Below are 23,068 nucleotides of genomic sequence, written 5' to 3'. Positions count from 1 at the left end.
CAACTTTAACTGTGGAAAGTCACGTGTGTGCGTCTCCCGGAGCACCAGCGGCCTTCAGGGGGATGATAGCTTCCTTTTCTGTGGACATGGGGACTTGGGAGATGTCATCTGTGTTTCAGGGAATTACAGGTGCAGGTTTAGGTATCGGGTTTGAAGTTGCCAAGGTGCCCCTTGAAGGAGCTACGAAGAGCATTGTTCACTTTACTTCTTAGAGTCTTTGTGCTAGAACAGCGGTCCCTAACCTTTTCGGCACCAGGGACTGGTTTCGTGGAAGACAATTTTTCCATGGACTGGCGGTGGGGTGGGAATTGTTTGGGGATGGTTCAAGCGTGTTACATTGATTGTGCACTTTATTTCTGTTATTATTACATTGTAATGTATGATGAAATAATTATGCAACTCACCATAATGAAGAATCATTGGGAGTCCTGAGCTTGTTTTCACTTGCCACTCACTGATAAGGTTGTGACCTGAGTCTGCAGTTGATTTATGACGGTCTCTGTGCCGTCAGACCTCTCTGCTAAGGATAATCTGTATTTGCAGCCGCTCCCCAGCGCTAGCATCACCGCCTCAGCTCCACCTCAGATCATCAGGCATTAGATTCTCATAAGGAGCGCGCAACCTACATCCCCCGCGTGCATGGTTCACAGTAGGGTTCGCGCTCCTGTGAGAATCTAATGCCACCGCTGATCTGACAGGAGGCGGAGCTCAGGCGGTAACGGGAGATATGGGGAGCGGCTGTAAATACGATGGAGCTTCGCTTGCTGGCCCGCTGCTCACCTTCTGCTGTGCAGCCTGCTTCCTAACATTCAGCCAGTTGGGGCCCCCTGTTCTGGAGAGTGAGAACCGAGGATCAAAATCGTCATCTTTGATCTCTTCATCAGAGAGAGCAGATGGAACAATGTAAAAAGATATTCTGTCATTCGTATTTTGGGATGTATTCTTTTCCTTTTAAATGCAAAAGTGAAATGTTCAATTCACTGAAATCTTTTCTTTTTAAACGAGAAATGTAGGAAAATTGGGGGCCAGGTGGAAAGAGAATTATGATATTGCTTGGCTTCCAAATACCCCTTCAATTCTGAAGTGAAGTAATTTTTATAAAATACATTTAGAGACATTGTTGGCAAGTCAGGAAGGCAGTTGCTTGCCGCACTAACTTTCTCCCTCCATTTTTGAGGTAAATTAATTTCTATAAATGAAATCTAGAGCTGCTGTTGAGGAACTGGTGAGGGAGGTAAATTAATGTCTATAAATGAAATCGAGTTGCTGTTGAGGAACCGGTGACGGAGACTTACCCCGTGCCCAGTGTAATACATTCGTTCACCTCCACGTCTACACCGGCCCTGCTTTGAGTAGGGCTTTCAGCCCCATGGGCTCTGTCCTGCGCTGCGCTCGTATCCTCTGAGAGCTGTCAGCTTGGTGCAAGTAATAGTTGCATTTTGTTTTGCCACAATGACGGAAGGGGAGAGGATCTCTGGATTCCGAATTTCTCAGGGCAGAGGCAGGTCTCTGGACTCGAGGAAAAACCCCTGCTCGCTGCGGACAGCTCGAGGCAACCTGGCCAGACCCAATCGGAAAAGGAGCCCTGTAGATTAGGAAAGGATTTATTTAGGGCAGTTTGCACCCCATCTGTTATGCAGCAGCCTCTTTACAATGTAAGAGTTCCCTTTTGTTTTCCATCAGGAACACACTCTGGGAGCTGAGATTCCAAAGATGGGTTAATGTTTATCGACTTCTCGCTTCACGAGCAGGCAGTTTCCAGCACTCTGGGTAGTTTCATAGAACATAAACCTGCAGGCGTCCCGTGGAGCCTGGAGCAGAGGCCAAGGGTAATGACTAGTTGGTGTCTAATGTCCGCAGCGCTTTCCCCTAGGAGTCCTCAAATTCTTTAGCCTGGCCGTATTCCCCTGGGCCCTCACTAAATTGGTCTGATGATTGTTCCTGGAAAATTCCATACCTGGGAATTTTCCATACCTTTACAGCTCATCGGGAATGTTTCTTGGTCCATGTGTCTGTGGAAAGCTCACCCTTTCTTCAGGGTCCTGATGAAAACTATCATTTCTCATGAAGCCATTCTTCCCTGATCCTCCTTTGCAGAAACAAAACAGAGCAACCCCCTCCTTGTGTCAGACTTCCGTCGTTTGCAGCTTGTCCGTTCTTAAAGCCTGGCGCGTGCCAGGAGTGTAGTTACGTGTGTGTAGGATTCAGTGTTTTCCTGGGAGCCACTTCGTAGATAAAAAAAACATTTTTAATGATTTTATGTCTATGGTATAATCACATTCCAGAAGAGTTGGAAAGGAAAGAAAGAACCCTTAGGCCCATCACATATCATTTTGGTAAATATCCTTCCATTCTTTCTCCCTGTGCTTTATTTAATGAGACCACACATATGATTTTGCCTTTCTCTACACTATTATAGTGCTACTAACCATCAGTTTTTGTGACTGCATAATAAACGTTTTAGGAGCTAAACTGTAATTTAGTCAATTATTTTTCCATTTTTTAAACAAGTGTCTTGTTTAGGGACACCCAGCCAGTAATTGAGAGGTGACTTGTGGTCTTTCTCAGACAGCCTGTGTCTGCCCTAGACCCCTGCCCTGCAGTTGCCTCTGAGGATATGTGATGATGGCTGGTCTTCCTAAGGTTGGTACAGAATCACTGCTATTACCAAGCTTCGCTTAAGAAGTGTTTAGTTCATTTTGATTTTTCATCAAGACTAGGGACAACTTGTCAGGTTTGAACACGCAGAAGGTTAATTTTCAGAAATGATAAACCATTCGACAATTTCAAAGAACTGAAGTTGCCTTTTTTAAGAAAAAAATCACACGTTCATTAAAACCACAATATTTTAAGGTCTTAAATTTTATTATTTGAAATTTTTATCACATTGCTTTATACACCCTAAATTCGGTAGTAACTAAGGTTTTTTAAAGAAGTGAAGTAGGGACTTCCCTGGTGGCGCAGTGGTTGAGAATCTGCCCGCCAATGTAGGGGACAGGGGTTCGATCCCTGGTCCGGGAAGATCCCACATGCCGTGGAGCAACTAAGCCCATGAGCCACAACTGCTGAGCCCGCGTGTCACAACTACTGAAGCCCGTGCGCCTAGAGCCCGTGCTCCACAACGGAGAGAAGTCACCGTAATGAGAAGCCCGCGCACCAGAATGAAGAGTAACCCCCGCTCGCTGCAACTAGAGAAAGCCCGCGCACAGCAACGAAGACCCAATGCAGCCCCCCCCCCCAAATAAAAGCAGTGAAGTGGGTGCCGTTTAATTAAGCAGGGGTTGTCTTGTGTCCTGGAAGAGACAGAATGAGTGTCCTGCATATTTGTGTGCATCTGTGGCACCTTGATGAAGCTCCTGGGAAGAAGCTTCCCTGTAGTGAAGTAGACGTGTTTCAGGAAGGGTGTCGGGAGGTGGTGTGGAGCAGCTGCCCTGGTGACAGTGGAGTGGCCTGTCCCCCGGGCCTTTCGGGTGTGTGAGCAGGCATCTCTGCAGGCGGGAAGAGGGAGGAAGGTCCCAAACCCCTGTGCGGGGTCGCCGCATGGCCTCTTCTGTGCCGATCCCTTCCTGGCTCTTTTTCCCACCTGCTGCCCCCAACACTTTGGGTTCCAGGGGAGGGGGCGAAATATCGTTCACCGGTTTATTAACTGATTACGTATCAACGTGGGATTTCTGTCCGTGTGTCCTGTCACATCAACAAATGCTTGCTTAGAATTTAATGGCAGTTCCATATTCTTAACCTCCTGAGATGGATGTGTGTATATTTCTTCCTGCATCTACTCACGAGGTCCTTGAAGATGGACTGTGTTGTTGATCGTATCCTTTAGGTTACCAGACGTTTCTTGTTTACTGTGTGTGTTTGGTGAGAGAGAAACACACCCCAAACCTGGTGTCTTGTCAGATCCAGGAGCACAGGGCAGTGAGCTGGCCCAGGTTTTAAGTCATCCACTGGGCGCTCTCCTGGGTACCGCGATTGATCTGTCGCTGCCAGGTAATGGTGGGCCTGCCCTTCAGCCTTGACCTTCGGGGTCCAGCTCCCCCCGCCCTCCCTGCGTGGTCACTGTTGGCGTCTCTGTCGTCCTGGGGTCAGGGCTGCCCCTCCGCACCTGCTGCCCCTCCGCACCTGCTCCCCCAGACAGGGCTGCATCCGCGCACCTTTGCTGGTTTCCATTTCCAGTGTTTGCTCGCCCAGGCTCCCCTTCCTGTTGGAGGAGGGTCAGCCTCTCGCCGTCTTCGGGCTGTACGCTGTCTGCACGCCCCTCAGTGACGGTGCCACTTCCCTCCTCCTCTCCTGCCAGAATCCCCAGGGTCACTGGCTGTCCCTGCGGTCATCGCCCTCCGGGCTGCCGGCCAGCTGCTGTCGTGCTTTACCCTCCCCGCGACGGGGACCCCTGCCATCATGCTTGCTTCTTCCTTTCCCTGCAAAAGCCCCCGGCCCCCGCCCCGCCCCCGCCCCCGCCCCCGGCCGGCCCCGCCCCCGGCCGGCCCCGCCCCCCTGGTCTCCTCCTAGCCGGCGGTCCTGGGCGCCGTCGCCCCCTCCTGGCCCTGCATGTTCTTCACGCTTCCTGCTCTGTCAGAGCCCACGGCTGGCATGGCCTTTAGGACTTCCACGCTTGGCTTGCAGGGTACTTTCGTTTTAATTCGTTGTTCAGATGGAAAATCAGGAGATTTTACATAGGCTTAAATGTCTAGCTTTCCTTTAAAAAAGAATCAGCTGACACTGGCAGCAGCTGCAGAGAGAGAGAGAGAGAGAGAGAGAGAGAGAGATGGGAAGAGAGAGGGGGAGAGAGAGAGCAAAGGAGAGAGGGGGAGAGAGAGAGATGGGAAGAGAGAGGGAGAGAGAGAGCAAAGGAGAGAGGGGGAGAGAGAGAGATGGGAAGAGAGAGGGGGAGAGAGAGCGAAGGAGAGAGGAAGAGAGAGAGGGAGGGAGAGAGAGGGAGGGAGAGAGAGAGGGAGGGAGAGGGAGGGAGAGAGAGAGGGAGAGAGAGCAGAGAGAGAGAGAGATGGGAAGAGAGGAGGAGAGAGAAGAGAGAGAGAGATGGGAAGAGAGGGGGAGAGAGAAGAGAGAGAGAGATGGGAAGAGGGGGGAGAGAGAGAGCGAAGGAGAGAGGGAGAGAGAGAGAGCAGAGAGAGAGATGGGAAGAGGGGGAGAGAGAGCGAAAGAGAGAGAAGAGAGAGGGAGAGGGAGAGGGAGAGAGATGGGAAGAGGTGGAAGAGAGAGAGCGAAAGAGAGAGAGAGGGAGAGGGAGAGAGAGAGAGATGGGAAGAGAGGGGGAGAGAGAGAGAGAGGAGAGAGAGGAGAAGAGAGGAGGGGGGGGAGAGGAGAGAGAGAGAGAGACCCTCCCTAGGTCGCTGAAGCGTCCACCATTGCTGCCGGCGTCCCCTGACCTCGCCTGCCCCAGCTCTGCAGACACATGACGGCACAGCCCCCGATTACTGCTAGAAACCCAGGTGCCGCTTCCCTGGACCTCTTCTCTCCCGAGTCGAGGGGATGTTTCTCTCTCCCCGCCCGGCACTGCGCCCCGCTTATAACAGTCGCTCAGAGAAAGTAGGGGTGAGGGAAGGTGTCCCCGAGCTTTAACTCCGGTCACTGTGGACCCAAGGTCTCGGCCTCTGCCTACTGTGAAGGGGGTCTTTCTGTTTGGTGTTGAGAAAAGGCATTTGTCCCTTGTATGGGCATAAGACTTTCTAGATCGCAAAGGCCAGCCTCATGTGACGTCTGAGAAACAGGAGACACGCACCCGCATCCCCCCAGGCGACGGGGCAAGTGAAGGGCAGGCTGGGCCTCGAGTGATGGTGAGAGTAAACCACATTCGTGTGGCGCATCGCAGGTGACAGGCCTGTCCCCGCGCCCCCTGGTGCACAGGACAGAGGTTCCCGTCCTGGTGTGTCAACCTGAAGCCAGGGCATTCGAATGGCCCCACTGTTCCTCAGCCGGCTAGGATGCGGGCCTGAGACCGCCTGGGCCTTTCACCTCCAGGCTCGATGGTCCTTTCCTCAGCTCCCCTGAAGGAAACTTCTTTCAGGGTTTCGATGACGTGCTCCCTCCCTTCATCCCTTACATTTCATAGTCAGAAACCTGGAAAAGAACATGCTAGCGTATTTATTTTCCAGTCACCGGGGCCACCGGAGGGGAAGGTAAGGGACTGGTCAGCGAAGCAGCTCCTCTGAGCGTGGGGCTGGCAGTGCCGTGTTCCTGGCCAGCCGTTCGGGCCCAGGACGCTGCAGAGACGCGGCATGGAGGCGCACGTCGGTGTCCTTCCCGTTCCGCACGTTCTTTGCGCTCGATGAACTCAGGAGAGATGAACTCAGGAGACGGGCCCCACCCCACCCCACCCACCCGCGCGCCGTGAGCTGCTGATGCGCCTCCGGGGACACTCTCGCTGTGCCTTGTCCCAGCTGGGATGCAGGCGGGAGGCCAGTGCCCAGCGGATGGCAAAACTCATACCAAAAAGAGGGCGTACCTGTCTCCGTAACTTTATACTGATTACATGCCGAAGGGATGACATCTTCCGTATGTTCAGTAAGATACGTTATTAATTTTACCTGCTGCTTTTTATGTTTTAAAATGTGGCTACTGGAAAATTTCACATCACACTTGTGGCTCTCTTTCTACTTTGGTGGGACAGTGCTGGTCTTGAGGCAGTGCTCCCTTCCCTCAGTGGTTCTGAGAGGCCAGCACGTCTTTATTCGTTCAGCACATCTCTACAGACGCCTAAATGGAGCTGCTACCTGGGGGAGGCTTCCGGATCCGTTAAAGAGACTTCTGACTACGCCCTTCAGTCTCTCCGTTTATTCCTCTGCTGTGGGGAAGTCTCCTTTTATGAATGAAGACTAAGCTTGCTCTTGTATTTAGATCATCCCAAAACAAAAGCCTTGTTACCCAAATTGCAGGGACGGAAAAGCAAATTCCCCTTGCCGTTGTGTAAAAACAGTTTGCAGAGGACTGTGACGTGAGGCAGACACTCATTTCTGCTTTGAAGGGGTAGTGGCATGAATTTCCACCCAGTAGCATCGTCCCTGGGGACTGGGCACTGGGCCTGGCAGCGCAGCAGAGGGTTCTCCCTTTGACCCTGGCTTCTGAAGGTGGCTTTTCAGAGCTGGCAGGAGAGGATGGGTGCTCTACAAGCTGCTGGGCCACTGGAAGAAAGAACGCACTGTCTCTGCTTCAGTCTTTACACATCCTCGCGGTTCAAAGACACGGACAAAGGGAGGAACCATAAATATACTAGGAGAAAAGTGATTTTATTTTTAAAAATGATTGTAGAAAAAAGATTTTTAAAGCATGATGTTAGCTTGAGATGCCATAATGGAAAAGGTGAATAAATTTGCCCATCCAAGAAAAATGTATATATGACAAACATACCAAGTTAAAAAACAAATTGGAACAATGTTTCTAACTTAATGGAGATATATACACATTCATATACGTACATGCATACATAGTATATTAAAGAATGATTTTTGTACTTTGTAGAGAGCACTTATAAATCTATAAGAAAAATACAACTCAGTCGAAAAATGGATAAAGTGTGGGAATAAGGAAATCCTAGGAAAAGAAAAAAGACGCTTAATCTCATTAATAGAGAAATACAAATTAAAAGAAAATACAAATTGCCTCTTCAACTGATAGAGTTCTTTAAAAATGGTTGATAACACCTAGAGATTTTAAAAAATGATTGATAACGTGTAATACCGTAACTGATAGAGGTAACACCTAATACTGTAACTGATAGAGATTTTTTTTAATGATTGAGAACACCTAATACTGTAACTGGTAGAGATTTTTTAAAATGGTAACACCTAACACTGTGAACAATGTGGGGAACAGGGACTTTTATTTGCTCTCAGAGATGATGAAAACGACACATTTTTGGAGTGCAATTAGGCACTATCCTTCCAAATATGCTTTAGGCTACACTTGGACCTGACAGCTTCCCTTTTGGGAGTCTGCCTTGCAGATATGGTTGTTCGGGCAGGGTGCACAAGAGGGGGATGCAGCGGGTACCATGCGACCAGCCTGCTCTGTTCGCAGGAAGGGCTTTTCATGAGATGCTGTGAGAGGAGAGAATGTATGTGCTGCTTGGCTGCATTTGTGTTAAAATTAATCAAGCAGGTGCTTAGTGAACAACATCTACATAGAAAGTACATGGAAGGGTATGTTCTAAACTGTCGAGTGTGAGGGAACTGGGAAACAGGTCGGCGGGGGAGACAGAGGCAGAACCTGGCTGAGGCCCGTCACTTTTTACTCACCATATATCTACACTGTTTCCTGTTCAAAGTAATGATCATGTATTACTTTTGTAATATATATTTTAAAGTCTTTATTTGCCTTTTATTGAAAAACCATCATGTTGAGGAACAAACACCCTAGTGGGTTATGAATTAGAAAAGGTCCCTCTGCACAGACCTGCTATGTGTAGCCTCTGATGCTCAGAACCTAGAGGCCGATTCCTCTGCAAAGCTTTATATAAAACCGTGACTATTCAACTTAGCTCTCATTAAATTTTTTTGCTCTCTTTTAGAAAAATTTAAGTACTGTATTTTATTTATTTATTTATTTATTTATTTTTTTGCGGTACACGGGCCTCTCACTGTTGTGGCCTCTCCCGTTGTGGAGCAGAGGCTCCAGACGCACAGGCTCAGCGGCCATGGCTCACGGGCCCAGCTGCTCCGCGGCATGTGGGATCTTCCTGGACCGGGGCTCGAACCCGCGTCCCCTGCATCAGCAGGCGGACTCTTAACCACTGCGCCACCAGGGAAGCCCTAAGTACTGTATTTTTAAAAGACTGTATTCTCTTTAGCAAAGAGGCCAGCTGCACACAGAAAATATCTTGATGTTTCTTAAATTGCCTTGTTATGACTGTTGTTATTACTATTATTATGTCAGTATTTCCTTCCTCGTGTTTATTTATGCTTCCAAAAGTTCTGAAAGACTAATTCCTTCTAAATTTCAGGGTGTCCCAAAAAGGGACATTTGCAATTTTAAGGTCAGCACATCCTGCGGCTCCCTGCTTTGTGCCCCAGCTACTGAATTACCTGGTGTCCACCCTGAATCTTACCAGCTAGTTCTCACCCAGGGCTGGGAGGAAGGTGTTTTAGGGCACAGATTTGTTTTGTGGGTGGACAGTGAACTTAGGTGTTGTGGCTAGAGAAGGTCGTGGAAAGAAAGCCACACTGTAGCTCATACAGAGTTCCTCGAAATTCCGTGAAAAGCCGTCGGGTCCTTGCTTTCCCGTCGAGGTGAGCTCACCCTGGAAGGAGGCATGCCCAGACTCCTGAGCTCTGGCATCGCAGTCCTGCTCTTCCGTCTCACTGGGTGATGGGTTTGGGGTGAGGGCAATGAAGGGACTGGTCTGCCTGCTCCAATTTCAGACCCTCGTCCCCAGCCTGTGCAGGAACAAGGACCCTCGCCCCACACAGTCTGCCGCTCTGTCCCGAGGTCTGGGCCACTCCTGCCATGAAAACAGAGCCATGCCTTGCTTCCTCAGGCATATGATTCTCTCGGGACCAAGGCAGCATTGTGAACACGGGGTCTCCGGGCCAAATGCCGCCCCTTCCCAGCAGCCCACCCTTAGTCCCTAACACCCGCTGGAGTCATGATTCCCCTCCCCCTGCCCCTGGCACTCGGGCATCGCCCAGCATTACTGGGGCGTTACTGCCTGCGAGTCTTGAAAGTTTTTACGTGGATAGAATCTCTGCGGTCTGAAGGAGGGGTAGGCTTGTGATAGAAAAGCTGTCGGGCCACGTGATGGCAGGTCCCTAGGAACCCTCTGAGTCGGTTTTCACCTGGAAGCACTGGCTTCAGAGCTCAGTCACCAACTTCCTGAGCCACTGGTGCCAGAGCAAGTTCACATCTTTCAGTATCGCGACAGGATTTCCATCCTTCTGGGAGGACGTCCTCGTCCACGGTTGGGGAGGCACAGTTCTAAACCAGTTAGGTGCGAAAAGAGCATTTGATGAAAGAGGCATGTGCAAAGTGCTGGGATGGGAAAATCCCCACCATCCTTACTGTTTCCCCAGTTCTCTTCGAGGAGCTTATTGTTTTTCATCTTCATGGTTGTTAAGAGGTTAAACTGTGCCTGATGTTTCCTGTGACTGTACTGTCTGGGTAAGTACATGTGCGGCTGCTTGTCATGCAAGCTTTCTAGAAATGTTGCATTTGACCTCAGGGAACAGAAACACCCTGTGTTCTTTCTTGCTGGCGTTCCCAACGCCGTGGGCAGCGTTTGACAAACCGTCGGGCCCCAACATTACACTCAGACAACTTTTCAAACAGGCCAAGTTCACTTGGCAGCAGGACTTGGATTTCAGGTCTCAACGTGTTATGATTCAAAATTTAAGCTCAGGAAAATCGCAGGCACGTGATTTTCAAAAGTAAAAGTCATCAGGAGTTTCTGCCGACACTTCTGTGAGGGCCCGCACAGGACAGGGAGGTAGGGGGCGGTAATTCCCGTGGAAGTGTGCCAGGTTCATGGTGGCAGTCCTGCCCGCAGTCACCGCCGGCAGCAGAGCCCAGCTGTTACCAAGCAGTAGAGGCTGCCCTGAGACCACACACCCTGCTCCCCACTGTTCCCTGCATTTCCTCAGGGGCCGAAATAAATCTTCATTTGTTAACTGGCAACGTTTAACATTAGACATTCTGAAGATTCCTGGGGGAGAAAAATGTTTTTAATCTTGCTGGTGTTGCATTGGAATTGTTTGTCCTCGGTTTAGCATCTCTCTGTGATGTACGTACAGTGCAGTCCTTGTATCGAGAGAAAAGACATCTCATGTGGGAGGAAAGGTGTACTTGCACCCGCAAACTTTAAAGTGATGATGCTCAGCTTTAGATACAAGGGTGTCGAGAATCCCTGTCATCTGACCTTCTCGTGTCCTCTGCTGGTTTGCAGTTTAACTCGGCCGCCAAGCAGCTGATCGAGTGGGACCAGCCTCCCGCGGGGGGCGTTGGCGCTGCGGAGGGCGCCCCGGCCGCTGCCCCGAGCAGCGCGGCCCCCAGGCAGCCCGAAGCCAAGAAGAACACGAAGAAGCGGCACTCGTTCACCTCCCTGACCACGGCCGGCAGGGCGTCGCAGGCCACCCAGCAGCGCCACTCCGTGGAGATCAGCCCCCCGGTCCTTATCAGCTCCAGCAACCCCACGGCCGCCGCGCGCATCGGCGAGCTGGCCGGGCTCTCGTGCAGCGCCCCCTCCCAGGTACCTGCACTGCCCCGCCCCGGGGCCACCGTGGTGTCAGCCTTCGGGGGACAGCAGCTTTCCCAGGGCAAAGCCCTCTGCATTTGTGGGTGGAAATGGCGGTGGGGGGGGGACCAGCCTGGACATCCCCAGGTCGGCTCAGTCACCTCCAAAGGGCAGAGCGGCAATTACAAGATGACTCCAGTCACGCTGAGTGCTTTCCCCACCAGGTCCCCATTCAGCGGGACGGAGCCTTCTCGCCCCCTGAAACCTCATCTCCACCCAAACTGGAGGTCCCGTGGTCACAGTGTGGGGTGTGCAGCTGCCTGCGTCTGTGTCACTCACCGTGGTGTCTAGGCTTCCAGTCAGGGTTACAGGGAGAGGACGGGAAGAAACATTTAGTTTAAACTAGAAATTGGCCTAGCGTTTTTTTGTTCTTTGTTTTTTTTTGCGGTACGCGGGCCTCTCACTGTTGTCGCCTCTTCCCTTGCGGAGCACAGGCTCCGGACGCGCAGGCTCAGCGGCCATGGCTCACGGGCCCAGCCGCTCCGCGGCATGTGGGATCTTCCCGGACCGGGGCACGAACCCGTGTCCCCTGCATCGGCAGGCGGACTCTCAACCACTGCGCCACCAGGGAAGCCCCCTATTTTTTTAACTCGTTAGTCCATCAAGACTTTGCATGGCCTTAAGACATAGCTACATGTTACTCTTGTGTTAATAAAAATACACATGATGATTGGGAACGTTGGTAATTCATCTGGCAAACAGGTCTCGAGTGGCTTCTTACAGATGCTCTGGGCGCCGTGCATGCACCGTGGACCCAGGATGGAGAAGACATAGGCTTCTGTGCGTCAGACCCTAGTTGTGGGCAGACTGAGCCCCGGGCCGGGGGGCCACCCAGGTCACAGGCAGCTACAGTTACCCAGGCAGAGGACAGCTGTGTCCTCTACCACCAGAGGCCAGAGAGCCGGGTCCTGAGCAGCCTGCCGCAGCGGGAGACACTGCTTTCAAGTCTTGTGTTTCATCTTAAAATTCATGCAGGTTTTATATACATTCCACTGTGCTTTGTAAAAACAAACATATACTACACAGGTTGACGCATGCCTGTTTTGGACCACGGAATAAAAATGTGCAGTGCAGCGTTTGGCATTCCTTAGCAAGGTTATCGAAATGCCACTTGACCCCGTCCTGCAGGTCCACACGATCTCGTAGTTTCAGAATGGGATTGTGGCTCAGCAGCGTTTTTTTAGGTCGTGTGGCCGTGGCACGTGACCCTGCAGGGGGAGTAGGACACTGACATGCAGACAGAGATACACACATGGACACACACACACACGGAAGAGGGCAGAGGTCTTTGTGTGTTCACTGCTGTTCCCAAGCGTCAGGCAGACAGTAAGCAACATAAACACGTGTTGAGTGAGTGAGTCAGTTGGACAGTGTATAGAGGAGAACCAGGAAGGGGTCAAGCCTGTGGAAATAGACCCGTTCCAGGTCTGAGCAAGGAGTACGAGGGGGGTGACCCCTGGAGGGGTCAAAGCTGCAGGTCCCTCTCTGAGGGAGGCTCTGACGGAGGGGCTGGTGACGAGGGCTCTTCCCTATGGAAAATCGGGTCGCGGGACTGTTTTTCATTTCGTGACCTTAGCAGCATTCACAGTGACGTTTTCTTGAAATAAAAGGTGAGCCTCTGCTGGGACTCGGGGCGGCTCAGCAGGGCACAGACTTGGAGGTGTGGACAGCCGTCTGTGGCCGTGGAGAAGGTGGAGGGGAAGGCGGGTCACCCAGCGTCTGTCTGAGAGACCCCGGTGTCGGGCATGGCACTGGGCGTGGGCACGGGAGGGCGGGGCTGTTTGTGTCTTGGGTGCAGTAACTGGGGAAACGGGCTCTCCTCTCTGTTTCCATGAAGACGGCCTCCCCGTGTTCTAACAGGTTCTGTTCTCAGTGCTAACATGTTGCCTCAGGGAGAAGTTATTTCTAGAAGAGATGGGAGAGGTTTGCAGCGCTGCCTGGGTTCTCCAGCCTCGGCTACGGCACGCACGCCTGGCCCCAGGTCCTGGGCCCATCACCGGGCACTGTGGGCCACAGTGAAGCAAGACCAGCCCAGCCCAACCCAGGACGGACCTGTTGTAGACGTGACGGGCCCTAGGCTGGATGTGTCTCCTGCTTTGGGCCTCGTGTCCTTCTTGCTTTTGCTTCACGCGGTTTGGTTGCTTTGATGAGAAAATCCAAAGCACGGGGCCTGCAGCAGTGAACATTCATCCTCTCGCACCTGAACGAAAGCCACGTGGAGGGTGTCAGGCCACTGTGATGTCGCCTCCGGGTCAGCTCCCCTGTCCGGGCTCGTCCTCGTGTTTCCGGATGGCACTTAGAGATCACGCTGTCACGTCGAAATCCTGCAGGACAGAAGGGAGCAGACAGCTTGCTTGTTATCGTATCGGTGACTCTGGCACCGTCAAATGCGCGAATTGGAAGGTGGTTTGTAGGCTGTGCTGTCAGGCAGGTCCCCAGCACAGGTGTGCACAGATGTCTGTGATGGGCGTCTGTGAAGCACGTGGTGTCACAAGCAGGTAGGCGTCTGTCTGCTCTTCCGGCCGCGCCCTCAATGTTTGTGCCCTCTGCTAGCTGCAGGAGTGATTCGTGATGTTCAGTGCTTTGTAGCATTTTTGTGTTGCCGGCAGCTTCAGGGGAAGCAAGAAGGTCCACCCACTCTTTCCTCTTTGCTTTCCCCGCTCTCCACGTAGCCCTTTCCCGGGGAGGAAGCCAAGCCAGTGTGCAGCCCCACGGGAAGGAGTGAGCACAGTGGAAAGCCAGGCTGCCCTCCCTGCTCAGGGCATTCGTTCTGGAGACCTGCCCTGCTCGGCCTGGTCACTCCTGCCGCTTGCTTCTGCCTTTAGTCATCCTTTGGTGACTCTGTCTCTTCCTTTACCTGCATGGAACTGGGGCCTGCAGGGTCCTCCACGTCCAGGGCCGTGCGGGCAGAGACCCCAGGCGGCCTGTGGTCTACCCCACGCCCTCACAACGTGACTGTCCAAGTTCACGGACTCATTCGAGCTCATCACCCTGCCTCCCGGTCTGGGGCTCTTGGCGAGACGTCAGACACTAGTGAGAACTTCCTCCGCGGCTTGTAGGGTCAGGCCCTGGAAGCTGAGTTTTGGCAAGTTTTTCCCAGCCCGAAGGTTCCTAGGTAACAGCGTGCACTTTGAACGGAGCCTCATTTATCTTCGAAGAAAGACTCGTGTTTCCTGTGATGCCAGCTTGCATCAGAGTACGTACTTGTCCTCAGAGTACGTACACAAACGGGTTTCTTGAATAGGATAGCTAGAGGCCGCTAGGTTTTATCCTAGGATGAAAAATCCATGTGCGTCTCATTAGAAATTGAATGGAAATACACTTTGGTTCACAGGAGAGACCAAAACTGAGGTTTGGCGGGGAGCCTTTGTGGAGGTGCCCCTTGGCTCTGCCTAGGTTCAGTCAGTGTATGAGCTGCCAGGTACAGGTGTAGCTTTACAAGAATGTGGATTCCACGTAGCTCAGACTTGACCTGTGAAAATCAGCTGTGTGCTAGCATGCTGGTTTTCCTTGCCTGGGAGGAAATGAAAGTCCTTCAGGCCGTCTGGGAACTGATCTCTAAGCCTCTCTTTGTCTTGATAATCTTTTTCCTAATTATTGGGATTGAGGAAACTAGGTTTGGGGTTAAGTTTTTGTTACAAAAAGCCCAGCAGTATTGGTGGAACATTGTTTCCTGGGGAGACGAGGTAGCAGCCAGCCACATTCCTTTAATAGTGGAGGAAAGACTTCCCGTTTGTGCAGGAACCCACGCCCGCAGTCTGTAGTCACACCCAGGGTGCAGCGGGAGCGTAATTGGTCCGGTAGCCGAACACCTGCGATGAAATGACCTGAGTAACTAATCAGTTAATCTTGGGTAGTGTTATGGGTAACGCACCCATTCTTTTTTTTTCTTTAAAGACATTTTTTTTTTTTTGATGTGGACCTTCTTTTTTTTGCCTTTATTGAATTTGTTACAATATTGCTTCTGCTTTTTATGTTTTTGGTTTTTTGGACCCGAGGCTCGTGAGATCCTAGCTCCCTGGCCAGGGATCGAACCTGCACCCCCTGCATTGGAAGGCAAAGTCTTAACCACTGGACCGCCGGGGAAGTCCCGATAAGACACCTTTGAAAACAGCTAGTTTGGCTTGACCCTGTTCCCCGAAAGGTTTTGTTGATAGTTGCCTGCGATCGGCGGTCCGGGCAGCTGCATTTTAATCACGCATCCCCACGGAAGGGTACAAGTCACGGGAAATGATCCTGAAGGTGGCACGATCCCTTAAGCATGTCGTGTAGATTTCACGAGTTGGCGGGCTGGTGAGCATTCAGGACAGCCCACCGGAACAGGATCCTTGGGCAGGTGTTAACGGGCTAGTTGCAGGCCAGGCAGGTCCCGGCGGCACTCACGTGAGGCAGCGGCTGTCGGGAAGGCCAGCAGCCGTGGATCCTGTATGTGAAACGTTGTCGTGACCAGTGTTCGTCAAGTGGCTCCCTGGCATCTGACACACATTAGGGCCTCAGTACGTTTGGGCTGGATAACCTGAAGGGGATTCTGCCTTCCCCCAGTGACGGGAGCTGTGCGGGTCTTGAATGTTCAGCTGTGACTCGGTGCCCGGGGCTTAGCTGGTCTCATCTGTTGTGCGTGCGTCCTCTTGTATTCACTCTTTTCTCTTTGGCAGGTCCACATAAGTACCACCGGGTTGATTGTGACCCCGCCCCCGAGCAGCCCGGTGACCACCGGCCCCTCGTGCATGGTCCCGCCAGAGGCCCCCTACCCGGCCGCCCTTTCGGTGAGTGTGCACCACCGCCTCCCGCCGGACCCCCGTGCCTGCCGCTTACAGGTGCGCAGCCCTGTGGGCTGGCTGCCGCCCTCCTGACACCACAGCTCACCATGATGCTTGGTGAGGGTGGGGTCTCCATCTCTCATCCCCTCTCTATTCATTTTAGCAAAAAATCACAAAGTCTCAGGCCGATAGCCAGCACTTTATTTTAATGGCAAGGGTTGGTGGCCTGAGGCTACAGGAAGAGCTCCGGGGAGAACTTTTAAGTTTCATTAAAGGTCAGCCTGATTTTCTGAAGGCTTAACCTTTGCTTCTTTTGGGTTTCTAGACCAGGCGTATTTATCGAAGTACTGAGGGAGCTGGGATCCTAGAGGCCGTCTGGTTTGCCTTGGGTCACGCGACGGGCGGATTCCTGTCTCCAATTACATTTCCCCTTTTGGGTTCCTGGTCTTCTGTTGGTCTGTGTGACTGGCCTCCCTGGAGGTTATCAGATGTGTGATTCTCCAGAAAGCCCCGCAGCCTGCAGACAGTCTGAACAAAACCGCTGAGTGCTTTCAGACAGCCTAACGGGGAAATGAACAGGAAGAGTGAGGGCAGTCGAGGGAAGCTGATACGAAGAAGAACTCTGTGGGGAGAAAACTGAAAAGGAAGAAACAAGAAATTCAACCTCGGGAAGCAGCGGCACAATGGCTTAAATCCATGTTTCCTAAACCTGCAGGGGAACTGCTAGGAACCAGCCTCTCTCGTCCGGACCGCTGCCTCGCTACACTTTCAGACTGTTTCTTCCAGTGCTGAGTTGAATGAGGATAGAAAAGATCCCTAAATCCTTCTCCCCAGTGGACCCCAGCCCTTAGCTTGCTTTACAGAATCTCTCCCAGTTGTGATGCTCTCAGAGGAAACAGTGTGGTCGGTGATGGGGGTCCAGCCCAGCCTCTCCTTTGTGATACGGCAGTGAGGTCACTCAGCCTCTCTGAGCCTCTTGTCCTCGCTTATAACGTGAGAGTCGTATCTGCTTCGGGGAGGCGGCACTGCCTGGAACTCAGGGAGGTGACCGTGAGAGAGCATCCGCCTCTGCTGAGGGCCACGGCGGGTGCAGCGTGCTCGCTGGTTTCCTCAGAGCCCCGGGGTCAGTCTGGCTCGTTGCTGGGGTTTTCTCCGCTGTCTGTACCGGGAATAGGGAGGCTTCTCCGCGCTGGTTTGTTTTCAGGCTGTGGACTTTATATATGTTGCCAATTCTGTGTCTCTCTCCTCAGCTGCTTAGAGACAGATGTGCACCTCCCCTCACCCCCCAGCAAGGACCTCACTGCACGTGAGTCAGGTTGTTGCCTCCATCCGGTCCTGTCCCCCTCATTGACCTTTTGCCTCGTTTTCTTACGTTATATTTCTTTTGTCTTGATACATTTTATGAATAATTGAAAGCCGACTTTGAAATAAGGTGGGATGTATAGTACCTAGCTTGATGTAGACTTCTGAAAGCTTTTCTTAGAGTTAAGCATGTTCCTGAATTTAAATGGACGTTAATAAGTTCCAGTTAGAGTTAAAGTTTTTTGTTAATATTTCTGGAACAATGACAGCTTCCTTGATAGTACAGCTGTTTGGGGTGGGAGAAGTTGCATTGATTCCTTTAGGGAGAGGGTGAAAGTCAGGTAATTTTTATGAAAAGGTGGTTCCCCTGAGGTTCTCTTGGCCCTGGGTGTTTTGAGCAGAGCTGAGTTGCCCAATCTTCGTGCCCTCTCATCTCCAGAGAAGACCCTTTCCTCCCTTCCCTCCCTCCCTCTCTTCTCCTTCCCACCCCAGGACATTCACAACCTGTTGGAATTTCCATCTCCAGATGACTACTTCACGTGGAAAAATTCTGATTTCATTTCTTAAGGGAAAAGAGACTGACTTTTCTATCTTAGAAAAATTAATTAGTGGAAAAGACGAAGCGCTGTCTGAGTTTCAGCCCTTGTGGGCCAACAATTTTACGATACAGTAAATTACCAGTTGATCTTAGCTGGGCGCACTCTAGGGCGTATAGATGCGACAGGTCACGAGAGAGCATGAACACACAGAAACTAATTTACATTCAGCCATTTTATCCCAGGATTATACAAGAGAGCCTGCATGTCCAGCAAGAGGACGGTTTATTAATGCTGTGTCTATGCCAATTCCGTTTAATGGAAAACTAATTATAAGCAGATCTGTTGCCTGTCACCCTGGGAGATGTCTAGATCTCAGAGTCCCTGGTCGGCTGGCAGGAATGCTTTGGATTTAGTATGTCAGGTTTAAGTGGAAAAATCTCGGTAACATGTACCCTCTGTGTCTTCCATCAACCTGGCAAGTATCCTGTTTAAAATGTGAAACCTTTCCCAAGACTTTGAGTGCGATCACAGCAAGCGTAGGCGGCATGGTGGGAAGGAAACCAGGCTTTTCCTGGTGTGCATTTTATTTTATTTATTTATTTATTTTTATTTATTTATTTTTTTTGCGGTACGCGGGGCCTCACACTGCTGTGGCCTCTCCCGTTGCAGAGCACAGGCTCCGGACGCGCAGGCTCAGTGGCCATGGCTCACAGGCCCAGCCGCTCCGCGGCATGTGGGATCTTCCCGGACCGGGGCACGAACCCGTGTCCCCTGCATCGGCAGGCGGACTCTCAACCACTGCGCCACCAGGGAAGCCCCCTATTTATTTATTTTAATTATTTATTTATTTATGTTGGCTGCACCGGGTCTTAGTTGCGGCGTGCATGCAGGATCTAGTTCCCCGACTAGGTATCAAACCCGGGCCCCCTGCATCGGGAGCGTGGAGTCTTACCCACTGGACCACCAGGGAAGTCTGCCGGTGTGGATTTTTGGTGATAAGCACCTCTGCTGGACTAGGACGTGAACATTATTTCCAGCACATTTTTCATAAGTTGAGACTTTTTAATCTTTTATTCAGAGTGGAATTATGAGCATATTGTCCTGTACCTCTCACAAGTAACAGTTAAAATGTTAACTATCTAATAATAGAAGCAAAACTGGTATTACATCTATCGCATTCAGACATCAGACTGTTCATGGCACGGAGGGTTTTTTCCCAGCTAATCCTGTGAGGGGAGGTGGATGAAGAGCTTGCTCTCGTGTCCTGTGCACAGTGTGAACTTGTGAAACAAGTGATGGCTGATCCCTGACCCTCTGGACCAGCTGAGAGGTGTTTAGCTACAAGATGTCACAAGGTAGCCAGGTCAGAAAAGGCCAGATACAGTCCATGGCCAAGTTGAAATCAGATTGCACCCAACAGTGTGTAACCATAACTAAAACAAGCGTGTGTGTGTGTGTGTGTGTGTGTGTGTGTGTACACTTAAAGAAACAGAATTAAATGATGTCATGTTCTCAGGATAGCCAAGACGTACTGAGTCCATTGTCGCCCGTGGTGGGAGGGTCCGGAGGGTCAGGGCAGGATTCTGGACGTAGGGACGGGACCGCCCAGCTTGGCAGCGTGAGAAGCAGAAGTTAAGCGTTTGGAATCGGCAGCAGTTCTGACGACCAGGATGGGGACAGGATGTGGACAGAACCTCCATAGCGACCACAGAGAAGGACCCTGGCGTTGCAGGAACCAAGGCCCTTGATCCATATCAGACTGCCCTGAGGGCGGCAGGCGCACGGGGACGCTTTCTCGTTCGCGAAGCCCTCGCTGAGGGTCTGTTACCTCCTGTGGACAGAGCTGGGTGACGGGGACACGAGAAGAGCGAGACGGTTTCTGACTCTGCAGCCTCCATCCTGAGCCTCCAATGTGCCCGGGGCGCCGCCAGGGCCGCTTCCCGGACCTGCTGCTGCATTTCTGCAAAGTCACTGAACGGTGTGGGTGTGTCTCCTCACATGTCAAAGGCAATTGGTGAGAGAAAGTCCATTCCCAGAGAGGTTTTCTTAATCTACCAAATTCTTAATTACATCTCCCCTTCCGACATCATCCTCCAAGCATCTGTCTCTGGCATTTTTAAATATACTCTAATTTTTTTTCTTTTCTTCATAGCTGTGCCCACGAGTGACTGACTGAGTTCCTGGGAGTGTCCAGATGAGATGAAAAACTCACTTTTCCACCTTCTTAATCTTACTGAATTCTGACACCTGAGTGTTTCTTTTGAATCGCTGGTTATAAGTGCTTCCATTTTTCTGTTTCCTACTCATTGTAATGCTCAGGTGTCTGCACGCGTGTGGCCGTGTGCAGGCGGTGATGCTGTGGGAGTTGGTGGCACTGCTGCCCCGAGAAGGGATGACCAGCCGCCCCTCCTGCTGTCCCCTGGGTGGCCAAGCACCTGCGTGAGTTCACGACACAGGAAGACCCTGGAGAGAGGTTGAAAGTGGGTTCATTGGAATTGGATGTTCAGGAAGAAAGGATGACGGGATTGGGGGATATTAAATGGTCTTTGCTCAGAGGATCAGAAATGCCCATAGTCTGTGCCACCGGCCACTTCTCTACCCTGGAGAAGAGGGAGGGGCACACGTGAGGGCAGACACACGTGAAGGACAGTCGGAAAGAACATGGACCTTTTACCGTCAGAACCCCAGGCTCCATCCAGGCAAAGCGCTTTCCTGGTCAGCGGCCTGCAGCCCTCGCCCAGGGTGAGGACCTCATGGAGCTCGGCCCCCAGGCACCTCGGGGCTGGGTGTAGGGAGGGGAGAGAGGAGGGGGCCACAGTCTGGCCTTGAACTCTCTCCGTCCACTAGCAGATGTGGCCCGTCGGTGGCCTGGAACTGGTCACTCATACAGGACATTTCTTGGAGGGAGCCCGAGGGCGGCCCTCAAAGGCTGAGCTGGCGCTAGCTAGGATCTACGTTTCTGACCCCAAACCCTAGGCATCCTCCACGGTGTAAAGCTATCTCTTCCGAGAGATCAGTGGGTCGGGGACAGAACCTGGGCAGGGCAGACGTGACCATTTCCCACCACAGACCCTGCCCCCCGAGCCCTGGTTTTAAGCAAAGTATTATTCAGAGACTGTCGTTCTGGCCTCAGACCATCGCCCCCTGGAGAGGGTAGGAGAGGGTCTGGATCTGCAGAAGCACAAGCAGAGGCCCGCTTCAGCGACAGCGTGGCCAACGTCTGGTCCCCTGCGTTGGACCCCGGAGGCCCGGCCCCGCTACCCTGGCCCTCAGCTCCTCCCTGCGGCTCAGCACGGGCGCGCTTCCCAGCCCCGCTGCTTTAGATCAGTGTCTGGTGACGGCAGTGACAAGCGTGGTGTTGGCTTCTGAACGCTGTCGTGACCAGAGGTGTCCTGCGCTCCCAGCAGCCCGCAGGTGCCTTTGCTGCGGCAGGAGGGTGTGTCCTGGCCCCCGGCGCCCAGCCGTGCGGTGACGGGAGGACGCGGTCGCTCCCGCGCGTCCACGTCCCCAGATTCTCTCGGCGTGGGGTCTTCACCAAGCGGCCCATGGGACCTCCTGGCCGGCCCAGTCCTGGACACGCTGGGGCCCTGGCATCTGACCGGCCCCAGGGGGCAGCCACGCTGGGGAGCCTGAGTGTAATCGCTAGTCTTTCTGTGCGCTTATCCCCCCACGAACGCGCACACACACGTGCACATGTCTCCGAAGATACGCAGCCCAGCGATGGGGAGAAGTCTGCCCAGTTTGACCAGCACCACCCGTGAGAGAGCGAGCTGCGTTCTGCCGCAGCACCACCTTTGGGATCTTCGAGACCCTCCTCTCTCGTGCCAGGTCTCAGATGCCTCCTGACTCGCTCTTCGTAAAAGTCACCTACACCAGACATTCCCTTACTGCATTCTTTAACTCTAAGAGGTGATGTGTTCTTACATTCTGTCACCACCAGCGTGGCCTGTGTTTTTATCAGGTCCCTAGATTGTCTTTCCTTTTTTTATTTCGTCTCTTTCCGCATAGGGCCAGTTTAGTACAGCCTCTGTGTCACTGACGTGAAGATGCAGCAGACAGTTTTCCTCTCCTCCGTTTGTCAGTGGAATTCTACTCAGAGAGCCGAGTGGGCCCTTGGCTCTGCTCTGAGTGATTCCAGGGGTGGGTGGCCTGGGCTCCTTTTGTCCCCTGTGTCACCTGCCCCCCACGGCTCCACGGCTCTGAGGTGAGGCCTGGGGAGACTGGAGGAGACAACTTGGGGGGATTTCACGCCCTCCGGCTGCTGTTCTGTTCAGTGTCCTTGCCCAGGACCCGCCTGGGTCATGTGCGCTGAGTCTTCTACCAGGATTATCTCGATTTGTGTCCACTTTGTCTCTGAGACCAACAGCATGAGCGCTCGGCCTTCTCCTGGTTAAAGGTGGTAAAGGCTGCAGGCCCGTGTGTGCCTCCCCGGAGCTGCCCCCGGGGCGCAGGGCGGCCTGCTCTGTGAGTGTCGCCACGACCCCGCCCGCCCTGGGACTGCAATGCGCCATTTATCCTGCACTGGGTGTCCTGCCGCGGCTGCAGGGTGGAAAAAGCCTTCTCCGAGGTCGAAAAATTAAATATAATGTGTGAAACGGGTGCAGCATGTGTCTGGAAATTTGATATCCTTTTCTACTCAGTTGCTTTTGTTTCTGGAACTGTGTACGTTAATAGGCAGATGGAGGACACGTTGATGAGATTAAATTTTTTTCCAAAAAAATAGAAACAAATTGCTGTTCCCTATGTTTAGAAACCGTGGGTTTTTCTTCTTTTAAGCTGATGTGGAGACGCCACGCACACCTCCCAAGGGGCAGCCTTCAGCCTCCTTATTTCTCCTTTGATTCGGTGTTTACGTGGAACGGTTCAAAGATTTGGGGAGGGCAGGCGAGGTAGGGGTTTGGGCAGGTCTTTGTGTGCCTGTTTTCCCAGGAGTTTCGGTACCCAGACCCTAAAGAATTATCCGGGGTGTATAGATCAGAAGGTAACAATTGCTCCATTGATTCTGAAAAGGCACGGAGTCCTGTAGGCAGAGCCCATAAAGGAACCAGCAGCTGCTCACGGTGTACTTGTTAAAGATTACCAGCCTCGATAGTCCTCAATTTCAAAAGCTGGCAGAGCTAAGAAGAGAATAAACAAAAGTAAAAGCAATGGCCCAGTGATTGTGGCTTGCTATTGTGTGTGGTTTTGGGAAACCAGGCATCAAAGGAGATTGTCTTTTGCGGGGACGG

General features: G+C 52.2%; 1 protein-coding gene across 5 annotated transcripts in view; it reads left to right on the top strand.

Annotated features, from left to right (window-relative positions):
- The window catches only part of SH3RF1 (SH3 domain containing ring finger 1), a 160,337-nt gene that overhangs the window by 112,536 nt on the left and 24,733 nt on the right, over positions 1-23,068 (top strand). For 3 of the 5 annotated variants that reach the window (XM_004278662.3, XM_049711354.1, XM_049711355.1), the window contains exons 5-6: positions 10,892-11,194; positions 15,895-16,005. The exons of 1 other annotated variant lie outside the window; for it this stretch is intronic. In XM_004278662.3, coding sequence (XP_004278710.1) covers positions 10,892-11,194; positions 15,895-16,005 — 414 coding nt within the window. The remainder of the gene's footprint in view (positions 1-10,891; positions 11,195-15,894; positions 16,006-23,068) is intronic. One more of the 5 variants, XM_033403550.2, reaches the window with a different exon arrangement.

Source organism: Orcinus orca, chromosome 6, assembly GCF_937001465.1.
Source record: "Orcinus orca chromosome 6, mOrcOrc1.1, whole genome shotgun sequence".
In the NCBI taxonomy this organism is placed as follows: Eukaryota; Metazoa; Chordata; class Mammalia; order Artiodactyla; family Delphinidae; genus Orcinus; species Orcinus orca.
Note: the sequence above shows the minus strand (reverse complement) of the source record. Positions and strands in the feature narration are given on the sequence as shown.